General features: G+C 41.4%; 1 protein-coding gene across 1 annotated transcript; it reads right to left on the bottom strand.

Annotated features, from left to right (window-relative positions):
- Positions 1 to 6: 6 nt before the first annotated feature.
- Positions 7 to 21,061, bottom strand: LOC130329850 (A-kinase anchor protein 9-like; the record flags this gene model as incomplete). The annotated part of the gene is made up of 6 exons (XM_056553520.1): positions 18,592 to 21,061; positions 10,176 to 10,316; positions 6,340 to 6,858; positions 1,800 to 1,863; positions 208 to 317; positions 7 to 47 (listed from the first exon to the last, which is right to left on the bottom strand). Coding segments are annotated over exons 1-6 (3,245 nt in total), but the record flags the coding sequence as incomplete, so codon positions are not given.
- Positions 21,062 to 21,069: the final 8 nt, after the last annotated feature.

The following is a 21,069-nucleotide window of genomic DNA, read 5'->3' as shown; positions in this document are numbered from 1 at the left end:
AGCGACAACACCTGCATCCCCTCCTGATGGACGGCTCGTAACAAGTCCTATAGTACAGGTATTAAAGCAGGGTTATTCCAGAGTAGTGTTTTCCAACCAGAGTACCTCCAGCTGTTGCAAAACAGCTGGAGGGACTCTGGTTGGGAAACACTGCCATAGAGAGTCACTATGGTTTGGATCAATATTCTTCACCATCACTGCTTGTACCTTGATCTTGCTTGGAATTAATTCTGCGGGGACGTCATCTTCCACTCTCAGTCCTTCTGGGAGTTGGTCAAGGCTCTGAGCGTCATAGGTTCCCTGGCTCCAATCACATTCTGTTACCATTTTCCCCAAAAAAAGAAAAAAAATTGGATTAATTTAATATTTTATATTGGACTACAATGTTTATGTATATATAATATAAGTGTATTTAAATATATATATATATATATATATATATATATATATATATATATATTTATATGTATTAAAATATATTTGTGTACATATAAGTCTACTAGAAGCATTCGGAGTAATTTATTTTTATTTTTTTGCTTATATAGTGCAGATGAAGCTACTATAAAAGAATAACATAGAGGTTCTTGTGTATGCCTTGTGCTTACCTGTTTTAGTTGATGTGGCAGGCATGAATTTTCATCTATACTGATTCCAATTCTATCACTAGAATGATTTCTTAAAGCTGCCTAAATTGCCCATGAATCCTCTGGCTTTGCAGAGAGAGGAGGGTGGAGTCTCTTCACTGCACCTGGTCATCTAATTAACTGGTTAGACTCCAGCAATGGAAACTTATAAGTGGATTGGTGTCAGTTCACGTTAGTTGCAGTTTTGATGCGTTTTCTTATTCAAAGTGCGTTTTTAGAGAAAAATTGCCACAAAGCGAAAGGTTATTTGACCTATATTCACAACGGAGGTGTTTTATGAAGGTCTTCTGGCTATGATCACATGTTTTACCGCATTTTGGTGGCTTTGTTTTTAAATACGATTTGTGCACTGTATCACTACAGTCTCAGGGGTAGTATATAACTACTAACTATCCAGAGCTTATAGAGAGAGCATCAGCAGTATACAGATAGAGCTGGAGGGAAGATGTATAACTACTATATTATCCTGATCCCATAGTTATAGCAGCAGCAGTACACAGATAGAGCTGGAGGGAAGATGTATAACTACTATATTATCCTGATCCCATAGTGATAGCAGCAGCAGTACACAGATAGAGCTGGAGGGGAGGTGTGTGTAACTACTATATATCCTGATCCCATAGAGATAGCATCAGCAGTACACAGATTGAGCTGGATTGGAGGTGTATAACTAATATATATCCTTATCCAATAAAGACAGCTGCAGCAGTATACAGATAGAGCTGGAGGGGAAGTATATATCGTTATCCAATAAAGACAGCAGCAGCAGTATACAGATAGAGCTTGAGAACTGTATAAATACTATAGATTCTGTTCTCATATAGATACCAGCAGCAGTATACAGATAGAGCTGGAGGTGAGGTGTATAACTACTATATATCCTGCTTAAATAAAGATATCTGCAGCAATATACAGATAGAGCTGAGAAGGAATGAGTCTGTGAACTAGCAGGAACGATCTGATAAGTGATGACATCTTGTAGTTCACAGGAAGTCAGCTGACCCAGAGCTGACCACCTTCTCCAACACATTAAATACTGTAATTTTCTATGGGTCAGGCTGGTGATCACATGACCCAGTTAGAGTAATCGAAATGCATATATGCAGCTGTGTTGGAATAAATCAAATTATAGATTAAAAAAGATAATGATCTCACCACTAGAGGCAGCGTCTGTGAGGTGATATGATGGAGACAGTGCCGCATCTGGAACAACCCCACCCTGCAATAACAAAACATACAATTAGGTTTATATTCAAGAAGAAAATCGATGGAAATGAAGCACAAAAAAAAAGATTTAGCTGATTCTGTTACAATCACTCCTCTGTAGTATAGGAAGGGGTTAAAGAAAGTGTGGCACCCCCTTTGATAGAACTGGTTTTCCTTTGTTGTATGTTAATGTATCTTAAAGGGTACCTCTGATCAAAAAAACTTTTGATATATTATAGATTAATGTATGCAGAATAACTTTACAATTGCATGTTATTAAAAAATATGCTTCTTTCTATTTAGTTTTCCACTTTGAAGAAATGACCACTAGGGGTCTCCCTACCAGTCCTGGCAGCAAGCATTTCAGACTCATGCTGGAGTCCTAAACACTACGAGCTGCCAGTCTGCTTTGTTCACAAAGGAGAACACTCAGAGCTGCCAGCCTGCTTTGTTCACAGCCTGTTTGGCTGTGAACAAAGCAGGCTGGCAGCTCTGAGTGTTTAGGACTCCAGCATGAGTCAGAAATGCTTGCTGCCAGGACTGATCGGGAAAAATACAATAGAAAGAAGCATATTTTTCATTAACATGCTATTGGAAAGTTATTCAACATTCATTAATCTAAAATATATCAAAAGTTTATTTGATGAGAGGTCCCCTTTAAAATCATTGTATAATGAACAGCTCTGTCCGTTTTGACCATTTCCAAGATCTCTGCTTGCTTCCAGTGAACAGAAACATTTACTGTTTATATTCAGTAGAAAAATAAAAACCCTGTGCACAGTTGTATTAGATATAGTGATGGGGCACCATGGCTGGTAGTATAATGGACACTGTAGCAGGTATAGTGATGGGGCATCATGACTGGTAGTATAATGGACACTGTAGAAGGTATAGTGATGGGGCACCATGGCTGGGAGTATAATGGACACTGTAGAAGGTATAGTGATGGGACACCATGGCTGGTAGTATAATGGACACTGTAGAAGGTATAGTGATGGGGCACCATGGCTGGTAGTATAATGGACACTGTAGCAGGTATAGTGATGGGGCACCATGGCTGGTAGTATAATGGACACTGTAGAAGGTATAGTGATGGGGCACCATGACTGGTAGTATAATGGACACTGTAGAAGGTATAGTGATGGGGCACCATGGCTGGGAGTATAATGGACACTGTAGAAGGTATAGTGATGGGGCACCATGGCTGGTAGTATAATGGACACTGTAGAAGGTATAGTGATGGGGCACCATGGCTGGGAGTATAATGGACACTGTAGAAGGTATAGTGATGGGGCACCATGGCTGGGAGTGTAATGGATACTGTAGCAGGTATAGTGATGGGGCACCATGGCTGGTAGTATAATGGACACTGTAGCAGGTATAGTGATGGGGCATCATGGCTGGTAGTATAATGGACACTGTAGCAGGTATAGTGATGGGGCACCATGGCTGGTAGTATAATGGACACTGTAGCAGGTATAGTGATGGGGCATCATGGCTGGTAGTATAATGGACACTGTAGCAGGTATATAGTGATGGGGCACCATGGCTGGTAGTATAATGGACACTGTAGCAGGTATATAGTGATGGGGCACCATGGCTGGTAGTATAATGGACACTGTAGCAGATATAGTGATGGGGCACCATGGCTGGTAGTATAATGGACACTGTAGCAGGTATAGTGATGGGGCACCATGGCTGGTAGTATAATGGACACTGTAGCAGGTATATAGTGATGGGGCACCATGGCTGGTAGTATAATGGACACTGTAGCAGGTATAGTGATGGGGCATCATGGCTGGTAGTATAATGGACACTGTAGCAGATATAGTGATGGGGCACCATGGCTGGTAGTATAATGGACACTGTAGCAGGTATAGTGATTGGGCACCATGGCTGGTAGTATAATGGACACTGTAGCAGGTATATAGTGATGGGGCACCATGGCTGGTAGTATAATGGACACTGTAGCAGGTATAGTGATGGGGCATCATGGCTGGCAGTATAATGGACACTATAGCAGGCATAGTGATGGGGCACCATGGCTGGTAGTATAATGGACACTGTAGCAGGTATAGTGATGGTGCACCATGGCTTGGAGTATAATGGACACTGTAGCAGGTATATAGTGATGGGGCACCATGGCTGGTAGTATAATGGACACTGTAACAGGTATAGTGATGGGGCACCATGGCTTGGAGTATAATGGACACTGTAGCAGGTATATAGTGATGGGGCACCATGGCTGGGAGTATAATAGACACTGTAGCAGGTATAGTGATGGGGCATCATGGCTGGGAGTATAATGGACACTGTAGCAGGTATAGTGATTGGGCACCATGGCTGGTAGTATAATGGACACTGTAGCAGGTATAGTGATGGGGCACCATGACTGGTAGTATAATGGACACTGTAGCAGGTATAGTGATGGGGCACCATGGCTGGCAGTATAATGGACACTGTATTAGATATAGTGATGGGGCACCATGGCTGGGAGTATAATGGACACTGTAGCAGGTATAGTGATGGGGCACCATGGCTGGCAGTATAATGGACACTGTATTAGATATAGTGATGGGGCACCATGGCTGGGAGTATAATGGACACTGTAACAGGTATAGTGATGGGGCATCATGGCTGGTAGTATAATGGACACTGTAGCAGGTATAGTGATGGTGCACCATGGCTTGGAGTATAATGGACACTGTAGCAGGTATATAGTGATGGGGCACCATGGCTGGTAGTATAATGGACACTGTAACAGGTATAGTGATGGGGCACCATGGCTTGGAGTATAATGGACACTGTAGCAGGTATATAGTGATGGGGCACCATGGCTGGGAGTATAATAGACACTGTAGCAGGTATAGTGATGGGGCATCATGGCTGGGAGTATAATGGACACTGTAGCAGGTATAGTGATTGGGCACCATGGCTGGTAGTATAATGGACACTGTAGCAGGTATAGTGATGGGGCACCATGACTGGTAGTATAATGGACACTGTAGCAGGTATAGTGATGGGGCACCATGGCTGGCAGTATAATGGACACTGTATTAGATATAGTGATGGGGCACCATGGCTGGGAGTATAATGGACACTGTAGCAGGTATAGTGATGGGGCACCATGGCTGGCAGTATAATGGACACTGTATTAGATATAGTGATGGGGCACCATGGCTGGGAGTATAATGGACACTGTATTAGATATAGTGATGGGGCACCATGGCTGGGAGTATAATGGACACTGTAACAGGTATAGTGATGGGGCATCATGGCTGGTAGTATAATGGACACTGTAGCAGGTATAGTGATGGGGCACCATGGCTGGCAGTATAATGGACACTGTATTAGATATAGTGATGGGGCACCATGGCTGGGAGTATAATGGACACTGTAGCAGGTATAGTGATGGGGCATCATGGCTGGGAGTATAATGGACACTGTAGAAGGTATAGTGATGGGGCACCATGGCTGGTAGTATAATGGACACTGTAGAAGATATAGTGATGGGGCATCATGGCTGGTAGTATAATGGACACTGTAGCAGGTATAGTGATGGGGCATCATGGCTGGTAGTATAATGGACACTGTAGCAGGTATAGTGATGGGGCACCATGGCTGGTAGTATAATGGACACTGTAGCAGGTATAGTGATGGGGCACCATGGCTGGTAGTATAATGGACACTGTAGCAGTTATAGTGATGGGGCACCATGGCTGGTAGTATAATGGACACTGTAGCAGGTATAGTGATGGGGCACCATGGCTGGTAGTATAATGGACACTGTAGCAGGCATAGTGATGGGGCATCATGGCTGGTAGTATAATGGACATTGTAGCAGGTATAGTGATGGGGCACCATGACTGGTAGTATAATGGACACTGTAGAAGGTATAGTGATGGGGCACCATGGCTGGTAGTATAATGGACACTGTAGCAGGTATAGTGATGGGGCACCATGGCTGGCAGTATAATGGACACTGTAGCAGGTATAGTGATGGGGCACCATGGCTGGTGGTATAATGGACACTGTAGAAGGTATAGTGATGGGGCACCATGGCTGGTAGTATAATGGACACTGTAGAAGGTATAGTGATGGGGCACCATGGCTGGTAGTATGATAAGCACTGCAGCTGGTAATGTGTTATTCCAGCTTTCATACATTATAATTCCATATAAAATAAAATGTACGGTTAACCCTCTATCTTCCGCTTTCTTCTTTTCTAAGGTTTTGGAGCATCCTATAGCCCATAAAATACAATAGCTGCCTCCCCACTACTATCTGCACATTCAGTCAGTATATCACAAATATCACAGAACAGAATCTTTATTCTCTACTTCAGTGTTTCCCAACCAGGGTGCCTCCAGATGTTGCAAAACTACAACTCCCAGCAGGCCCGGACAGCCGAAGGCTGTCCGGGCCTGCTGGGAGTTGTAGTTTTGCAACACCTGGAGGCACCCTGGTTGGGAAACACTGGTCTACTTACTGAAGATTTCAAGGCCTCGATCACAGCTTTCAGAGCGTCACATTCATTGGTCAGAGCCTGCACCACGGTGTACTGCTCCCTCCGCAGGGCGTCTGCCTCACCGATGTGTCTGGCCTCCATGTCCAGGATTTCGGCCGCGTGCAGCTCCTGCATCTGGCTGATCTTATCCGTGTAGCGCTCCATTAATTCGGCCACTTCCTCAGAGGTGTTGCCCAGGCGGGCGCTCTCCAGCTCTTTCTGAACGCCAATGTTCTTGTGATGGACTCGCACTGTCTGGTTGCTGGTGTTCACACTCGGGACCACGTCGGTCTGTGATGATGAGGACGTTGACCTCTCCCTGCCGCTCCATCCTGGGCTTCTCGCCCCATCTGTGAAGTCTACACCCGACATGGTTTGTCGTTGCTCCTCTTCTTGAAGTTCCTTCTTCATGTAGGACGCCAGCTTCTCCTCCGCATGAGCGAGACATCTCCTCACGTCCAGAAGATCTTCTTCCAGATGTGCCAAGTTGGATTCTTTGACCTGTAGGTGGTTTGTGAGAAATACATTTAAAGGGAACTGAGGAGCTACATGACGTGGAGGCAGCCATGTTGTAGGCTGGCCTCATAATCATTGTAATACAAAGTATAAATTGGAAAAATCTTTAAAGGGGACATGGCACCTGTTTTATTGTGCCTAAACCGCGGGCAGCATGAAACAGGTGTAAGAACCATGCATCCCATCTATTCTGCCCAATTCAATATTGTGAATACTATGAAAAGTCCCTGGCTCTATCTTATATGAAGTATAGCCTTACACCTATCAATATCTTATATGAAGGATAGCCTTATGCCTATCCCTATGTTATATGAAGGATAGCCTTATGCCTATCCCTATCTTATATGAAGGATAGCCTTACACCTATCAATATCTTATATGAAGGATAGCCTTACACCTATCAATATCTTATATGAAGGATAGCCTTATGCCTATCCCTATGTTATATGAAGGATAGCCTTACACCTATCAATATCTTATATGAAGCATAGCCTTATGCCTATCCCTATGTTATATGAAGGATAGCCTTATGCCTATCCCTATCTTATATGAAGGATAGCCTTATGCCTATCACTACATTATATGAAGGATAGCCTTATGTATATTCCTATCTTATATGAAGTATAGCCTTATGCCTATCCCTATCATATATAAGGGATAGCCGTATGCCTATCCCTATCTTATATGAAGGATAGCCTTATGCCTATCCCTATCTTACATGAAGAATAGCCTTATGTCTATCCCTATCTTATATGAAGGATAGCCTTATGTCTATCTATATATTATATGAAGGATAGCCTTATGTCTATCTATATATTATATGAAGGATAGCCTTATGTCTATCCCTATCTTATATAAAGGATAGCTTTTTACGTATCTCTATCTTATATGAAGAATAGCCTTATGCCTATCCCTATCTTATAGGAAGGATAGCCTTATACCTATCCCTATCTTATATGAAGGATAGCATTATGTCTATCCCTATCTTATATGAAGGATACCCTTATGCCTATCCCTATCTTATATGAAGGATAGCATTATGCCTATTTCTATTTTATAGGAAGGATAGCCTTATGCCTATCCCTAACTGTAGCTAAATTGCATTTATCAAACAGCGTCCAATGTAGACACAGGGCTAAATGCTGTAAAGCAACTTAAACAAGGCCACATGGCAATATGCCAGTACTAGTAAAGACTTCCCAATTTATAGTACAATAGTTAAAGGGTAGCTCCCACCATTCTATTTATTTTTTTTTGCTAGCCCTTTCCCGCACTCCCCCCCCCCCCCCCCCCGCTACGACACTAGCCCGTTCCCTCCTCCCGTCCCGCATACCCCGTTCCCTCATTACAGTTACAGTTACTGCAGAGTCCGGCAGCGGGCGTGCAGGGACATCGGCGGCAACGAGGCGGCGGCGATGTGCGGGAGGAGTGGCCTCCCAGCCAGTGGCCGGGGAGCCAATGCGCTCGCTCCCGCTTGTCTGATTGACAGGCAGGGAGCGAGTGCAGCCTAACTGAAAAAGGACTGATTGCCACTCCAAAATCAGTCCTTTTTCAGTAGCCGGTTTTTAAATGTAAATTAAACCCTTTTAATGGAAAAAAAAATAATAAAAGTATATTAGAGATATGTTGTAGTACATAAGTACTACAACATATCAAAAAATAAAGTTGGTGACAGTGCCCATTTAAAGGGGTACTCCAGTGGAAAACTTTTTTTTTTTAAATCAACTGGTGCCAGAAAGTTAAAACAGATTTGTAAATTACTTCTATTAAAAATCTTAATCCTTCCAGTACTTATTAGCTGCTGAATACTACAGAGGAAATTCTTTTCTTTTTGGAACACAGAGCTGTCTGCTGACATCACGAGCACAGTGCTCTCTGCTGACATCTCTGTTCATTTTAGGAACTGTCCAGAGGAGCATATGTTTGCTATGGGGATTTTCTCCTACTCTGGACAGTTCTTAAAATGGACAGAGATGTCAGCAGAGAGCACTGTGGTCATGATGTCAGCAGAGAGCTCTGTGTTGCAAAAAGAAAAGAATTTCCTCTGTAGTATTCAGCAGCTAATAAGTACTGGAAGGATTAAGATTTTTAATAGAAGGAATTTACAAATCTGTTTAACTTTCTGGCACCAGTTGCTTTAAAAAAATAAAAAAGTTTACCACAGGAGTACCCCTTTAAAAATTGATTGATTCTACAGTTGAAATTGCATAGTGCAGCAAATGCTACAAACGAAGACATAATTCCATAAGAGGTGGGTATTGGGGCTGTAGAGTTGTACCGTGGCCCTGGTGCCAAGTGAGGCCCATCGGTCATTCTGTAATGGCACATGATAGCTGGTGGCACAGGTACACGTTTTGCATTGATGCCCAGGAAGCTTCAAGTAAGGGCTATCTATGATGCTTAGGATTATACAGCAGCTCCTGTTTCCCCTTCAGCACCAATATTTCAGGTTATGACCTGAGAAAGGGCAAGTTCCCTCGAAACGTCACAACGTGCTAACTCCTTGTGGTGTTAAGACAGTCCTTTATGGGACTATGCATGGACTTGAGCACTTATGGATGATGTAGGTTTTTTTTTTTATACATACTTGTAATGGTGAAGGATTAACATATGGGTTCACACGTATAGGATCTGCTGCATGTTATGCTGAATATTTTCTGCAGCTGATTTTGCTACCCATTGAAGTCAATGGGTAGCCCGAGAAGCAGCAGAAAATATGCAAAAGATCCTGTACATGTGAACATACCCTCAAAGGAGTATTCCAGTTAAAAACATTTTTTTTTATGAACTGACCCCAGAAAGTTGAAAATTTTGGTAAATTACTTCAATGAAAAAAATCGTAATCCTTCCAGTACTTATCAGCTATTGAAGTTGAGTTGTTCTTTTCTGTTTGACAACAGTGCTCTCTGCTGAAACCTCTGTCTGTCTCAGGAACTGTCCAGACTAGCATAGCAAACCATAGCAAACTTACTCTGCTCTGGACAGTCCCTGAGACAGACTGGAAAGAACAACTCAACTTCAGTAGCTGATAAGTACTGGAAGGATGATTAGGATTTTTTTTTATAGAAGTAATTTACAAATCTGTTTAACTTTCTGGAGCAAGTTGATATGAAAAAAAAAAGTGAAATGTTTTAACTGGAATACCCATTTAAGTAGCATTCGGAAGGTACTGCTGTCTGTGTGCATATATTCTTATATAGACTAAAATAGTGAAGTGGGGGCTTGATGTTTAGCAACACAAGTTCAAAAAGTACTATGCGAAATGGTGTGATTCTAATTGTTTGTAAGGTAAATTTCCCCACCATGAGCTCCTCCCTCTGCTTCTCGGCCACCTCTCTGTAATGGCAAAGCTCTTCTTTAGTAGCCGTCGCTTCTGCCTTAACACTCTGGAGCACGTTTTCCAAATCGGTCGCAGTGTTGTCCTCGGACTGTATAACAATTCTCTGCGAATACAAAAAAATAAAAATAAACACTTATTTTTTGCATTGCCCTAATGCAGTGCTTCCCAACCAATGTGCCACCAGCGGTTGCAAAACTACAACTACAAGTTGTAGTTTTGCAAATGCTGTACGCACACTGGTTGGGAAGAAGTGCCTTAAAGGGGTACTCCAAACAGTGTTCCAGTGTTCCGAACACTTGGAGCGGGCGGTGGGGTTTGGATATCATGGCCACGCCCCTTCAATGCAAGTCTATGGGGGGGGGGCGTGACAGCAGTCACGCCTCCTCCTATATACTTGCATTGAGTGGGCATGGCATGACGTCACAAGGGGTGTAGCCGTGACATCCAAACCCCGCCGCCCGCACCCAGCATTCTGAATGAACGCCGGGTGCTGCTGCCACTGGGACCCCCAGAATTAGACATCTTATCCCCTATCCTTCATGTGCGAGATAAGATGTCTAGGGGCGGAATATTCCTTTAATGGTACTCCGGTGGAAAACTTTTTTTTCTTTAAATCAACTGGTGCCAGAAAGTTGAACAGATTTGTAAATTACTTCTATTAAAAAATCTTAATCCTTCCAGTAATTATTAGCTGCTGAATACTACAGAGGAAATTCTTTTCTTTTTGGAACACAGAGCTCTCTGCTGACATCATGACCACAGTGCTCTCTGCTGACATCACGAGCACAGTGCTCTCTTTTGACATCTCTGTCCATTTTAGGAACTGTCCAGAGCAGCCTATGTTTTCTATGGGGATTTTCTCCCACTTTGGACAGTTCTTAAAATGGAATACTTGTGAGAAAAAAGACCAATGGATCCAGGCGCTGCTCTATCCAGGTATACACAGGATGCAGGTGAGTGTTCTTAATCAAGCAATTTTATTGAACACAAAACAACAAAAGGATCATGACGCGTTTCGGGGTAAATTCCCCTTCCTCAGATGATCTAGGTGCTGCTACAACAAGCACCCTTTATATAATGGCAAGGTGGAGGAGGTACAGGTCAGGAAGGGGTGGGCTGAATGTGATGTCACATCCAGTCCACTTACAAAAAACTTAATTTACATGTAGAAACAGCAGAAAATAATTATTGTCTAAAACATACAGGTGTGCGTTCGATTATGATAATAATATAACATCAATATAAACAGTACTAAGTGATATAACATGGGTGGAATCGGCAATGTGACAAACACATGCGGGAGCTCTGACGAGGTAAACAACATAGCCATGTGGCTGAAAATAAACATAAACAATGGCATCGGTCTATTGTAAGGCGCTCCACTCGCAGCACGCACCGGCATAGCAGTGACAGGAGTATCCACGGACGCGTTGCCAAGCAGACGTCTCTGAACGGAAAACAACCAATCACAGTCCACAGGGCGCGGCTTGCAGCGGAGCGCCCAACATAGTGAGTAAACAACATAGGGAACAACACCATCTATGGAAGAAAAAGGTAAAGTAAATACAAAAATAAATAAATGAAATGAAGGCAAGAGATATAAGTAATCCACAATATCCCATGTTAAAGGGTGGGAATAAAAAAAAAAAAAAACCAAAAAAAAAAACGCCTTAGGATGTCCATATCGGGCGTTTCTAACAGCAACAACCACAAACTAAAATGTACCTTCTGAACACACATAATAAATTATTTAACACGCCAGAATAAATTAATTGATAGAAAATGATTAATAAAAAATGCGATGATCCCTATAAACAGTACATGATTACATAAAAAATGAATTGATATATATAAATACACAAAATAAATGTACATTAAAATACTAATAAAATTAAGTCTGGATCTTAATAATAAAATAGTATAAATAAGGAGTCAACGCTGTGACAGCTACTAACAAAATGTGATGATAAATACTTAGACAAAAGGCGTCCCCATCCAGTATGTCTACACAATCATATACCCATATCTAAAAGATTAAAAAAAAAAAAAATTAAAAAAAAAAAAATAATGATAATTAATGGAAAAATAAAGCTATTAAGATGTTATAACCGCTGAATGTTGCAATATCACAAGGCAGTCTCCACCAACTCATTCAAACCAGACGGTACAAGGGTACGGAGTTTAAAGATCCAGAAATTCTCTCTCCTTCTCAATAAGCTGAATCTCTGGGAATTATCAAGTGCAATATTTTCTATAGCCTGAAGTTTCATGCAACTGAAATCAGACTGATGGTGGGTCAGCAGATGCCGAGATACACTATGCAAGGTGAACCCTAAATTTGCATTGCTACGATGTTTGTTGATCCTCTCCCTGAGGCATTGGGTAGTACGACCCACGTACTGTAGGCCACATGGACACTCAAGGAGATAAACAACAAACCGTGTGGAGCAATTAATGAATGTTTTAGTTTTAAAACTTTCATGGGAGACAGTGGAAACAAATGTTTTACTGCGACTCACAATTGAGTCGCAGCACTTACATCTGTTGTGTCCACATTTAAACGTCCCAACTGTGGTTAAAAAGGTCTCTGAAACCTTCTTGGGTGCCTTTAGTCTACTTGGCGCTAAAATATTCTTTAAAGTGCGGCCTCTTCTGAAAGTGATGCCAGGCTTAGGTGGTAGTAATGAATTCAAAAAAGGATCCTTACATAAAACATGCCAATGTGTATTAAAAATGTTCCTAATGGCCTGATGGTCCTGATTAAAAGTAGTAATAAAGTTGCCCGCCCAATCTGGTACAGTTTTTTGTTCCGTATGCTCAGTTATATCTTTTGGAACAAGACACTCTTTTTGGGTTAGGGGTCTGGCTCTATCAAGTGACGCTTTAACCAGTTTCCTTGGATATCTTTTAGCAGCAAATCTTGCTTCTAGTGTTTTACTTTGCTTATCAAAGTCGCTCTGAAGGGTACAGTTTCTACGGATCCTTTTAAACTGTCCAAAAGGGATATTAGTCAGCCATTTTTTAAAATGGGCACTACCAAAATCTAAGTAACTATTACTATCTACCGCTTTAAAGTGCGTCTTAGTGTGCAGTTTTTTGGACTCATCATGAAAGACTACCACATCTAGGAATTCTGCATGGTTATTGTAAACAGACTGCGTAAAATTAAGGCCCCATTGATTTAAATTAAGATCCGTTAAAAATCTATTGAGCTCCAAACTACCACCATCCCAGATAAAAAAAATATCATCAATATACCTTTTAAACAAATGACAATGTACAAAAAGGGGATGGGTATATATGACCGTCTCCTCAAAAAGCCCCACAAATAGATTCGCAAAACTGGGCGCCATCTTAGAACCCATAGCGGTACCCGTGTCTTGCGAGTAGATTTGTTTTTGAAACTCGAAGTAATTGTGTTTTAAAATGAACATCAGGCTTTCCAATACAAACTCTCTCTGGACATCAGGCATGTTAAGATCTCGTAATAAAAACTGTTTGACAGCGTTTACTCCTAATTCATGGTCCATCACCGTATACAAAGAAGAAACATCCATGGTGACCAAAAGAAAATGGTCTTCCCATGTTGTATCAACCACACTGTTAATAAATTGAGCTGTGTCTTTTAGAAAGGATTTTAAGCCTATCACATGTTTCTGGAGTAATAAATCCACATAGTGTGACAAATTCGCGGTCAGGGAATTAATCCCTGACACTATCGGACGACCTGGGGGGTTCATGACACACTTGTGGATTTTGGGTAAAAAGTAAAAAAGGGGGAGTGCGGGTTTTGTAACTAGTAGGTAATCTTTTTCTGACTTGGTAAGAACACCTTCCGTATAGCCTTTCATCACCAAAATATGCAACTCTTTCAAATAAATAGTAGTAGGATTAAAAGAAAGGGGTCTATAAAACTTAGTGTCTGATAGTAGTCTGAGTGCTTCTTTAATATAGTTGTCCCGGTCCATGATAACAATTCCCCCCCCCTTATCTGCAGACTTAATAACAATGTTTGCATTGTCCGCCAATTGTTTGATGGCCAAAGCTTCCTTCTGATTGATATTACTGGGCTTTTTCTGGTTGCCTTTAGAGAGACCCTCTAGATCAGTGTTGACCAAAGCAAAGAAGGTCTCAATAAAGCAACCCCTGGCTTGCAGGGGAAAAAAAGTAGTGTCAGGGATTAATTCCCTGACCGCGAATTTGTCACACTATGTGGATTTATTACTCCAGAAACATGTGATAGGCTTAAAATCCTTTCTAAAAGACACAGCTCAATTTATTAACAGTGTGGTTGATACAACATGGGAAGACCATTTTCTTTTGGTCACCATGGATGTTTCTTCTTTGTATACGGTGATTGACCATGAATTAGGAGTAAACGCTGTCAAACAGTTTTTATTACGAGATCTTAACATGCCTGATGTCCAGAGAGAGTTTGTATTGGAAAGCCTGATGTTCATTTTAAAACACAATTACTTCGAGTTTCAAAAACAAATCTACTCGCAAGACACGGGTACCGCTATGGGTTCTAAGATGGCGCCCAGTTTTGCGAATCTATTTGTGGGGCTTTTTGAGGAGACGGTCATATATACCCATCCCCTTTTTGTACATTGTCATTTGTTTAAAAGGTATATTGATGATATTTTTTTTATCTGGGATGGTGGTAGTTTGGAGCTCAATAGATTTTTAACGGATCTTAATTTAAATCAATGGGGCCTTAATTTTACGCAGTCTGTTTACAATAACCATGCAGAATTCCTAGATGTGGTAGTCTTTCATGATGAGTCCAAAAAAACTGCACACTAAGACGCACTTTAAAGCGGTAGATAGTAATAGTTACTTAGATTTTGGTAGTGCCCATTTTAAAAAATGGCTGACTAATATCCCTTTTGGACAGTTTAAAAGGATCCGTAGAAACTGTACCCTTCAGAGCGACTTTGATAAGCAAAGTAAAACACTAGAAGCAAGATTTGCTGCTAAAAGATATCCAAGGAAACTGGTTAAAGCGTCACTTGATAGAGCCAGACCCCTAACCCAAAAAGAGTGTCTTGTTCCAAAAGATATAACTGAGCATACGGAACAAAAAACTGTACCAGATTGGGCGGGCAACTTTATTACTACTTTTAATCAGGACCATCAGGCCATTAGGAACATTTTTAATACACATTGGCATGTTTTATGTAAGGATCCTTTTTTGAATTCATTACTACCACCTAAGCCTGGCATCACTTTCAGAAGAGGCCGCACTTTAAAGAATATTTTAGCGCCAAGTAGACTAAAGGCACCCAAGAAGGTTTCAGAGACCTTTTTAACCACAGTTGGGACGTTTAAATGTGGACACAACAGATGTAAGTGCTGCGACTCAATTGTGAGTCGCAGTAAAACATTTGTTTCCACTGTCTCCCATGAAAGTTTTAAAACTAAAACATTCATTAATTGCTCCACACGGTTTGTTGTTTATCTCCTTGAGTGTCCATGTGGCCTACAGTACGTGGGTCGTACTACCCAATGCCTCAGGGAGAGGATCAACAAACATCGTAGCAATGCAAATTTAGGGTTCACCTTGCATAGTGTATCTCGGCATCTGCTGACCCACCATCAGTCTGATTTCAGTTGCATGAAACTTCAGGCTATAGAAAATATTGCACTTGATAATTCCCAGAGATTCAGCTTATTGAGAAGGAGAGAGAATTTCTGGATCTTTAAACTCCGTACCCTTGTACCGTCTGGTTTGAATGAGTTGGTGGAGACTGCCTTGTGATATTGCAACATTCAGCGGTTATAACATCTTAATAGCTTTATTTTTCCATTAATTATCATTATTTTTTTTTTTTTTTTTAAATCTTTTAGATATGGGTATATGATTGTGTAGACATACTGGATGGGGACGCCTTTTGTCTAAGTATTTATCATCACATTTTGTTAGTAGCTGTCACAGCGTTGACTCCTTATTTATACTATTTTATTATTAAGATCCAGACTTAATTTTATTAGTATTTTAATGTACATTTATTTTGTGTATTTATATATATCAATTCATTTTTTATGTAATCATGTACTGTTTATAGGGATCATCGCATTTTTTATTAATCATTTTCTATCAATTAATTTATTCTGGCGTGTTAAATAATTTATTATGTGTGTTCAGAAGGTACATTTTAGTTTGTGGTTGTTGCTGTTAGAAACGCCCGATATGGACATCCTAAGGCGTTTTTTTTTTTTTTTTATTCCCACCCTTTAACATGGGATATTGTGGATTACTTATATCTCTTGCCTTCATTTCATTTATTTATTTTTGTATTTACTTTACCTTTTTCTTCCATAGATGGTGTTGTTCCCTATGTTGTTTACTCACTATGTTGGGCGCTCCGCTGCAAGCCGCGCCCTGTGGACTGTGATTGGTTGTTTTCCGTTCAGAGACGTCTGCTTGGCAACGCGTCCGTGGATACTCCTGTCACTGCTATGCCGGTGCGTGCTGCGAGTGGAGCGCCTTACAATAGACCGATGCCATTGTTTATGTTTATTTTCAGCCACATGACTATGTTGTTTACCTCGTCAGAGCTCCCGCATGTGTTTGTCACATTGCCGATTCCACCCATGTTATATCACTTAGTACTGTTTATATTGATGTTATATTATTATCATAATCGAACGCACACCTGTATGTTTTAGACAATAATTATTTTCTGCTGTTTCTACATGTAAATTAAGTTTTTTGTAAGTGGACTGGATGTGACATCACATTCAGCCCACCCCTTCCTGACCTGTACCTCCTCCACCTTGCCATTATATAAAGGGTGCTTGTTGTAGCAGCACCTAGATCATCTGAGGAAGGGGAATTTACCCCGAAACGCGTCATGATCCTTTTGTTGTTTTGTGTTCAATAAAATTGCTTGATTAAGAACACTCACCTGCATCCTGTGTATACCTGGATAGAGCAGCGCCTGGATCCATTGGTCTTTTTTCTCACAAGTATTCCAGTTTCTACAGGGCGTTGACACGCTCCTGTGACCATCAGGCTCGGCAGCTCATCCAACTCTATCTGGTACCCCAATCAAGGGGTGATATGCGCAATTCTTCTACTTTAAGGTGAGCGGCCACCCTGACTTAAGTCCTGGGTGTACATTCAGCATACTTTTTGGTTCCCTCACCTGCCAAGGGTAATACACGAGGCGCTGCCTCCCGGTTGTCTTTTTTGTCTTTATTTCTTCGTAGTTCTTAAAATGGACAGAGATGTCAGCAGAGAGCACTGTGCTCGTGATTCAGCAGAGAGCTTGTGTTTCAAAAAGAAAAGAATTTCCTCTGTAGTATTCAGCAGCTAATAAGTAATGGAAGGATTGAGATTTTTTTAATAGAAGTAATTTACAAATCTGTTTAACTTTCTGGCACCAGTTGATTTAAAAGTTTTCCACCGGAGTACCCCTTTAATGCGACTTTTATTTTGAATGCTTTTTTTCTTTTAAATAGTGGAGCTGTGCCATAGTCTGGTAAACTTTTTGCAGTGGTGATGAATTTATCATGTGCGACTCGCCACCTAATTTGTCTCAAATCAACACCAGCCAAGACCTTGCTTACAAAACTGGCTGTGGACGGCATTCATAAAAAGCACATTTTGGCGTAATGGGTTAAAAAGTGGAAGTAAAGGCTGCAGAGGAGGAACCTTACAAAGTGGTGTATTGAAGTGTAATTTCAACAAAATGTGTCCTAGCACCATATTTATCACATGCCTGTGAGCATTTTCTAAATTTGGCGCACGTACACATTACATCACACAAATTTATGGTGTAGAAAAATCGTTCACCTATGTCACCACTGATTAATTTATGCCTATATATATATTTTTTTTTAGCTTAATTTATAAAAAAAAAAAAATTCTGGGAAAAAAAATATACATAAAGACCTCAATATAAATGTCACTATGAGGCTATGTTCAGACGGCCGAATACCCACAATTCCGCACGAATTCCCTTCAGCAAAGCTTGTTGAACAGAATAGCGGAATTTCGTCAGTATTCTGGCAGAATTTCCGTGTTCTCTTAACACAGAATGCTGCCGAAATTAAAGCCCCATTGACTTCAATTTGAATTCTGCAAATTGTAAAGACAGGTCTTTAAATTCTGCGGAATGCAGAATTGCTGCTGCGGAAATTCTGCTCTGTGAATGGAACAGCTTATTTCCATTCAAGTAAATGGGCAGAAACATTTCACAGGAATTCCGCCATCTGAACATGGCCTTAAAGGGGTATCTGCTGCTCAGCGTTTGGAACAAACAGGGCTATGACATCACAAGTTTACGGTGCCGGCTCCAGCGTTTGTTCCAAACGCTGAGCAGCGGAGTACCCCTTTAATTCAACAAGAACGAGCAGATAAAATCATTTACCTGGGAGCGTGCAGCATCAGCATTGTCCGCTTCACTCTTAACCCAGTTTATGTCCTTATTGCCCCAGCTGCTTTCCAAGATTTTCTGCAGTTCACAGAGTTGTCGCTCCTTCTCGGCCGCCTTTTCATTTGCTATGTGAACCTGTTGCCGTTCCACCTGTAGCTGCTCATGGAGGTCGGACAGCTGCTTCTCCAATTCCAACAGTCTCAAAGAGAGCGACGATAACTTTGATTCGGCTTCCTCCTCCGCAGAAGGTTTACCGCCAAGATCCTGCAACGTTCTCGCTTCTTCCTCCAGCGTGAAAGGCCTATCATCGTCCTGCAACTTTTTAGTGTGCACCTGAATGGCTTTCAGCTGGGCGTCACTCACGAGAGCTGCAGCCACTTTTTCCCTGAGCGTGTCCTCCAGGGCCCCCATCATTTGACCATGTTGATCACTTTCAGCTATAACATGTTCTTTTAGTGTTTTAATCTCTTCTAAATACAGTAACATTTCCAAGTCCTTCTCTTTAATAACTTGTTGCATTTCCTGCAACTGAGACTCCATTGTGTCTATTGTGTTCTGCATTGTCTCTTGTACAGAAGTGAGAAGAACTTGGTTTGCCAAGTGCTGTGCAGTCCTCTCTCTCAGTGTCCCATCTACACCACTATCATACGTTTCATCTCCACTAGATTTGCCTTGCGAAGGATCTTGCCCGTCTATATTATCCTTACCCTTTAGCATTTGCCTCGAGTCTTGCCTTACATCTACACTGGTGTCATGTGAATTGGTGTCAGTGGTTTCGCCGTTCATTAGATGTCTCACTTTCTTCTCCTTATCTCTCACTTGCTCTTCACCTTCCGTCTTAATTATGGAGGACTTCATTAGCTCAGCGACTTCCAATTTATGCTTTAATGTCTCAATCACATCCTGTAGCCGTTCAATCTCCATTGTTTGCTGGCTCACTAGATTTTGTTGGTTTAGATACTGTTGCAATTCCAAGTCCTTCTGTTGTATAACATTTTGAAGTTCTTGTAACCGTGACTCCATGTTTTGGATAACATTTTGGGTGGTTTCCTCTGTGCATGTCTCCATAGCATGGCTTCGCTCTGCTTGTTGTTCCCTCTCTGCTGCTTCAGTATCCCTCTTGTCGAGTTTTGATTTATTGGTCTCCACCAGGCTGGAGGTTTCTTCTACCTTCACATCTTGTAACCGTGACTCCACGTTGTGGATAACATTTTTGGTGGTCTCTGTGGATGTCTCAATAGTTTGGCTTGGCTCTGCTTGCTTTTCCTTCTCTGCTTCTTCAGTATCCCTCTTGTCACGCTTTGTTTTATGGACGTTTTCCTCACTGGAGGCTTCTATCTGTTTAGACTCCTTTAGCTGTTCTAGTTCTTCCTTTAATGTAGCCACTTCCATTTTTGTCGCTTGGAGCTCTGCTTGTAAGATGTTGTCTCTGTCATAGTCCTTCTGTACCTCTCTGTTTTCTGTAGTAATTGTTTTATGGCTTGTTTGACTTTCCCCATCCTTTGTTGTGGCACCAGAATCCATTGAGTCTTTTCTGTCCTCTCGGAGCTCTGCCTTGAGCTGCTCTATCTCTTGGGCTTGCCGTTTGAGCAGATCTTTCTGATTCGTCCACTCCATCAATTCTGCATCCTTGAGACTTATGATGTTTTGAAGCTGCTGTATGTGTAACTCCATATCCTTTGGAGTATTTGTAAAAGTTAACACAACCTGTTTTTCCTGGCTTATTGCTGCCTTTCCACTCTTTGATGGTTTGAGAGTTCCCCCTTGGCGTCCATCTTTGTTACCTTCATCACTTTCCTTTACATCTTCAGATCCTTGAAACAACTTTACATTGGCCATCTTTTCTTCCAACAAATCCATCTCCATTCTTGTTTTCTCAAGCTTTGCAATTATTGGTAAGACCTTACCATCATCTTCTCCAACCTTCTGCAGAACATTTTCCTCATTTTCTGTTAAGGATTCTTGGTGGTACGTTTGACTTACGCCATCTTTGGTATTGATGTCTTTCACCTTCTCCAGCTTTTCTTTTAACAAAGCCATTGCCATTTTAGTCTCCTCCAGTTCTTTTTCTAAGGCAGAGTTTTTCTGAACCTCCTTGTTTTCTGTAATGGTTTCGCCATCACTCTCCTGACTTTCTCCATCCTTTCTTGTGGCATCAGAAATGTCCCGCTTTACTTTCTTCGTATCCTGCAGTCTATTATTCAGCTGCTCGATCTCTTTCATTTGCTGGTCGAGCAAGTCTTTCTGATTCGCATACTTCAATAATTCTTCATCTTTAAGATGTATAACACTTTGAAGTTCTTGAATCTGTGACTCCATATTTTTCATTATGGTAATGGTGGTCTCCTCTGTCGATGTAAACATATCTTGCGTTGCTCCTGGGGGCTCTGATGCCTTTGTGGGCAATGCTTGCTCTACATAGGTCACTGGAGCTTCTACTATGCTAGTTTCAATAGTTTTGTACTCGTCCTT

The sequence above is a fragment of the Hyla sarda genome, unplaced genomic scaffold, assembly GCF_029499605.1.
Source record: "Hyla sarda isolate aHylSar1 unplaced genomic scaffold, aHylSar1.hap1 scaffold_3240, whole genome shotgun sequence".
Lineage (NCBI taxonomy): Eukaryota > Metazoa > Chordata > Amphibia > Anura > Hylidae > Hyla > Hyla sarda.
This window is presented reverse-complemented; position numbering and strand designations above follow the sequence as displayed.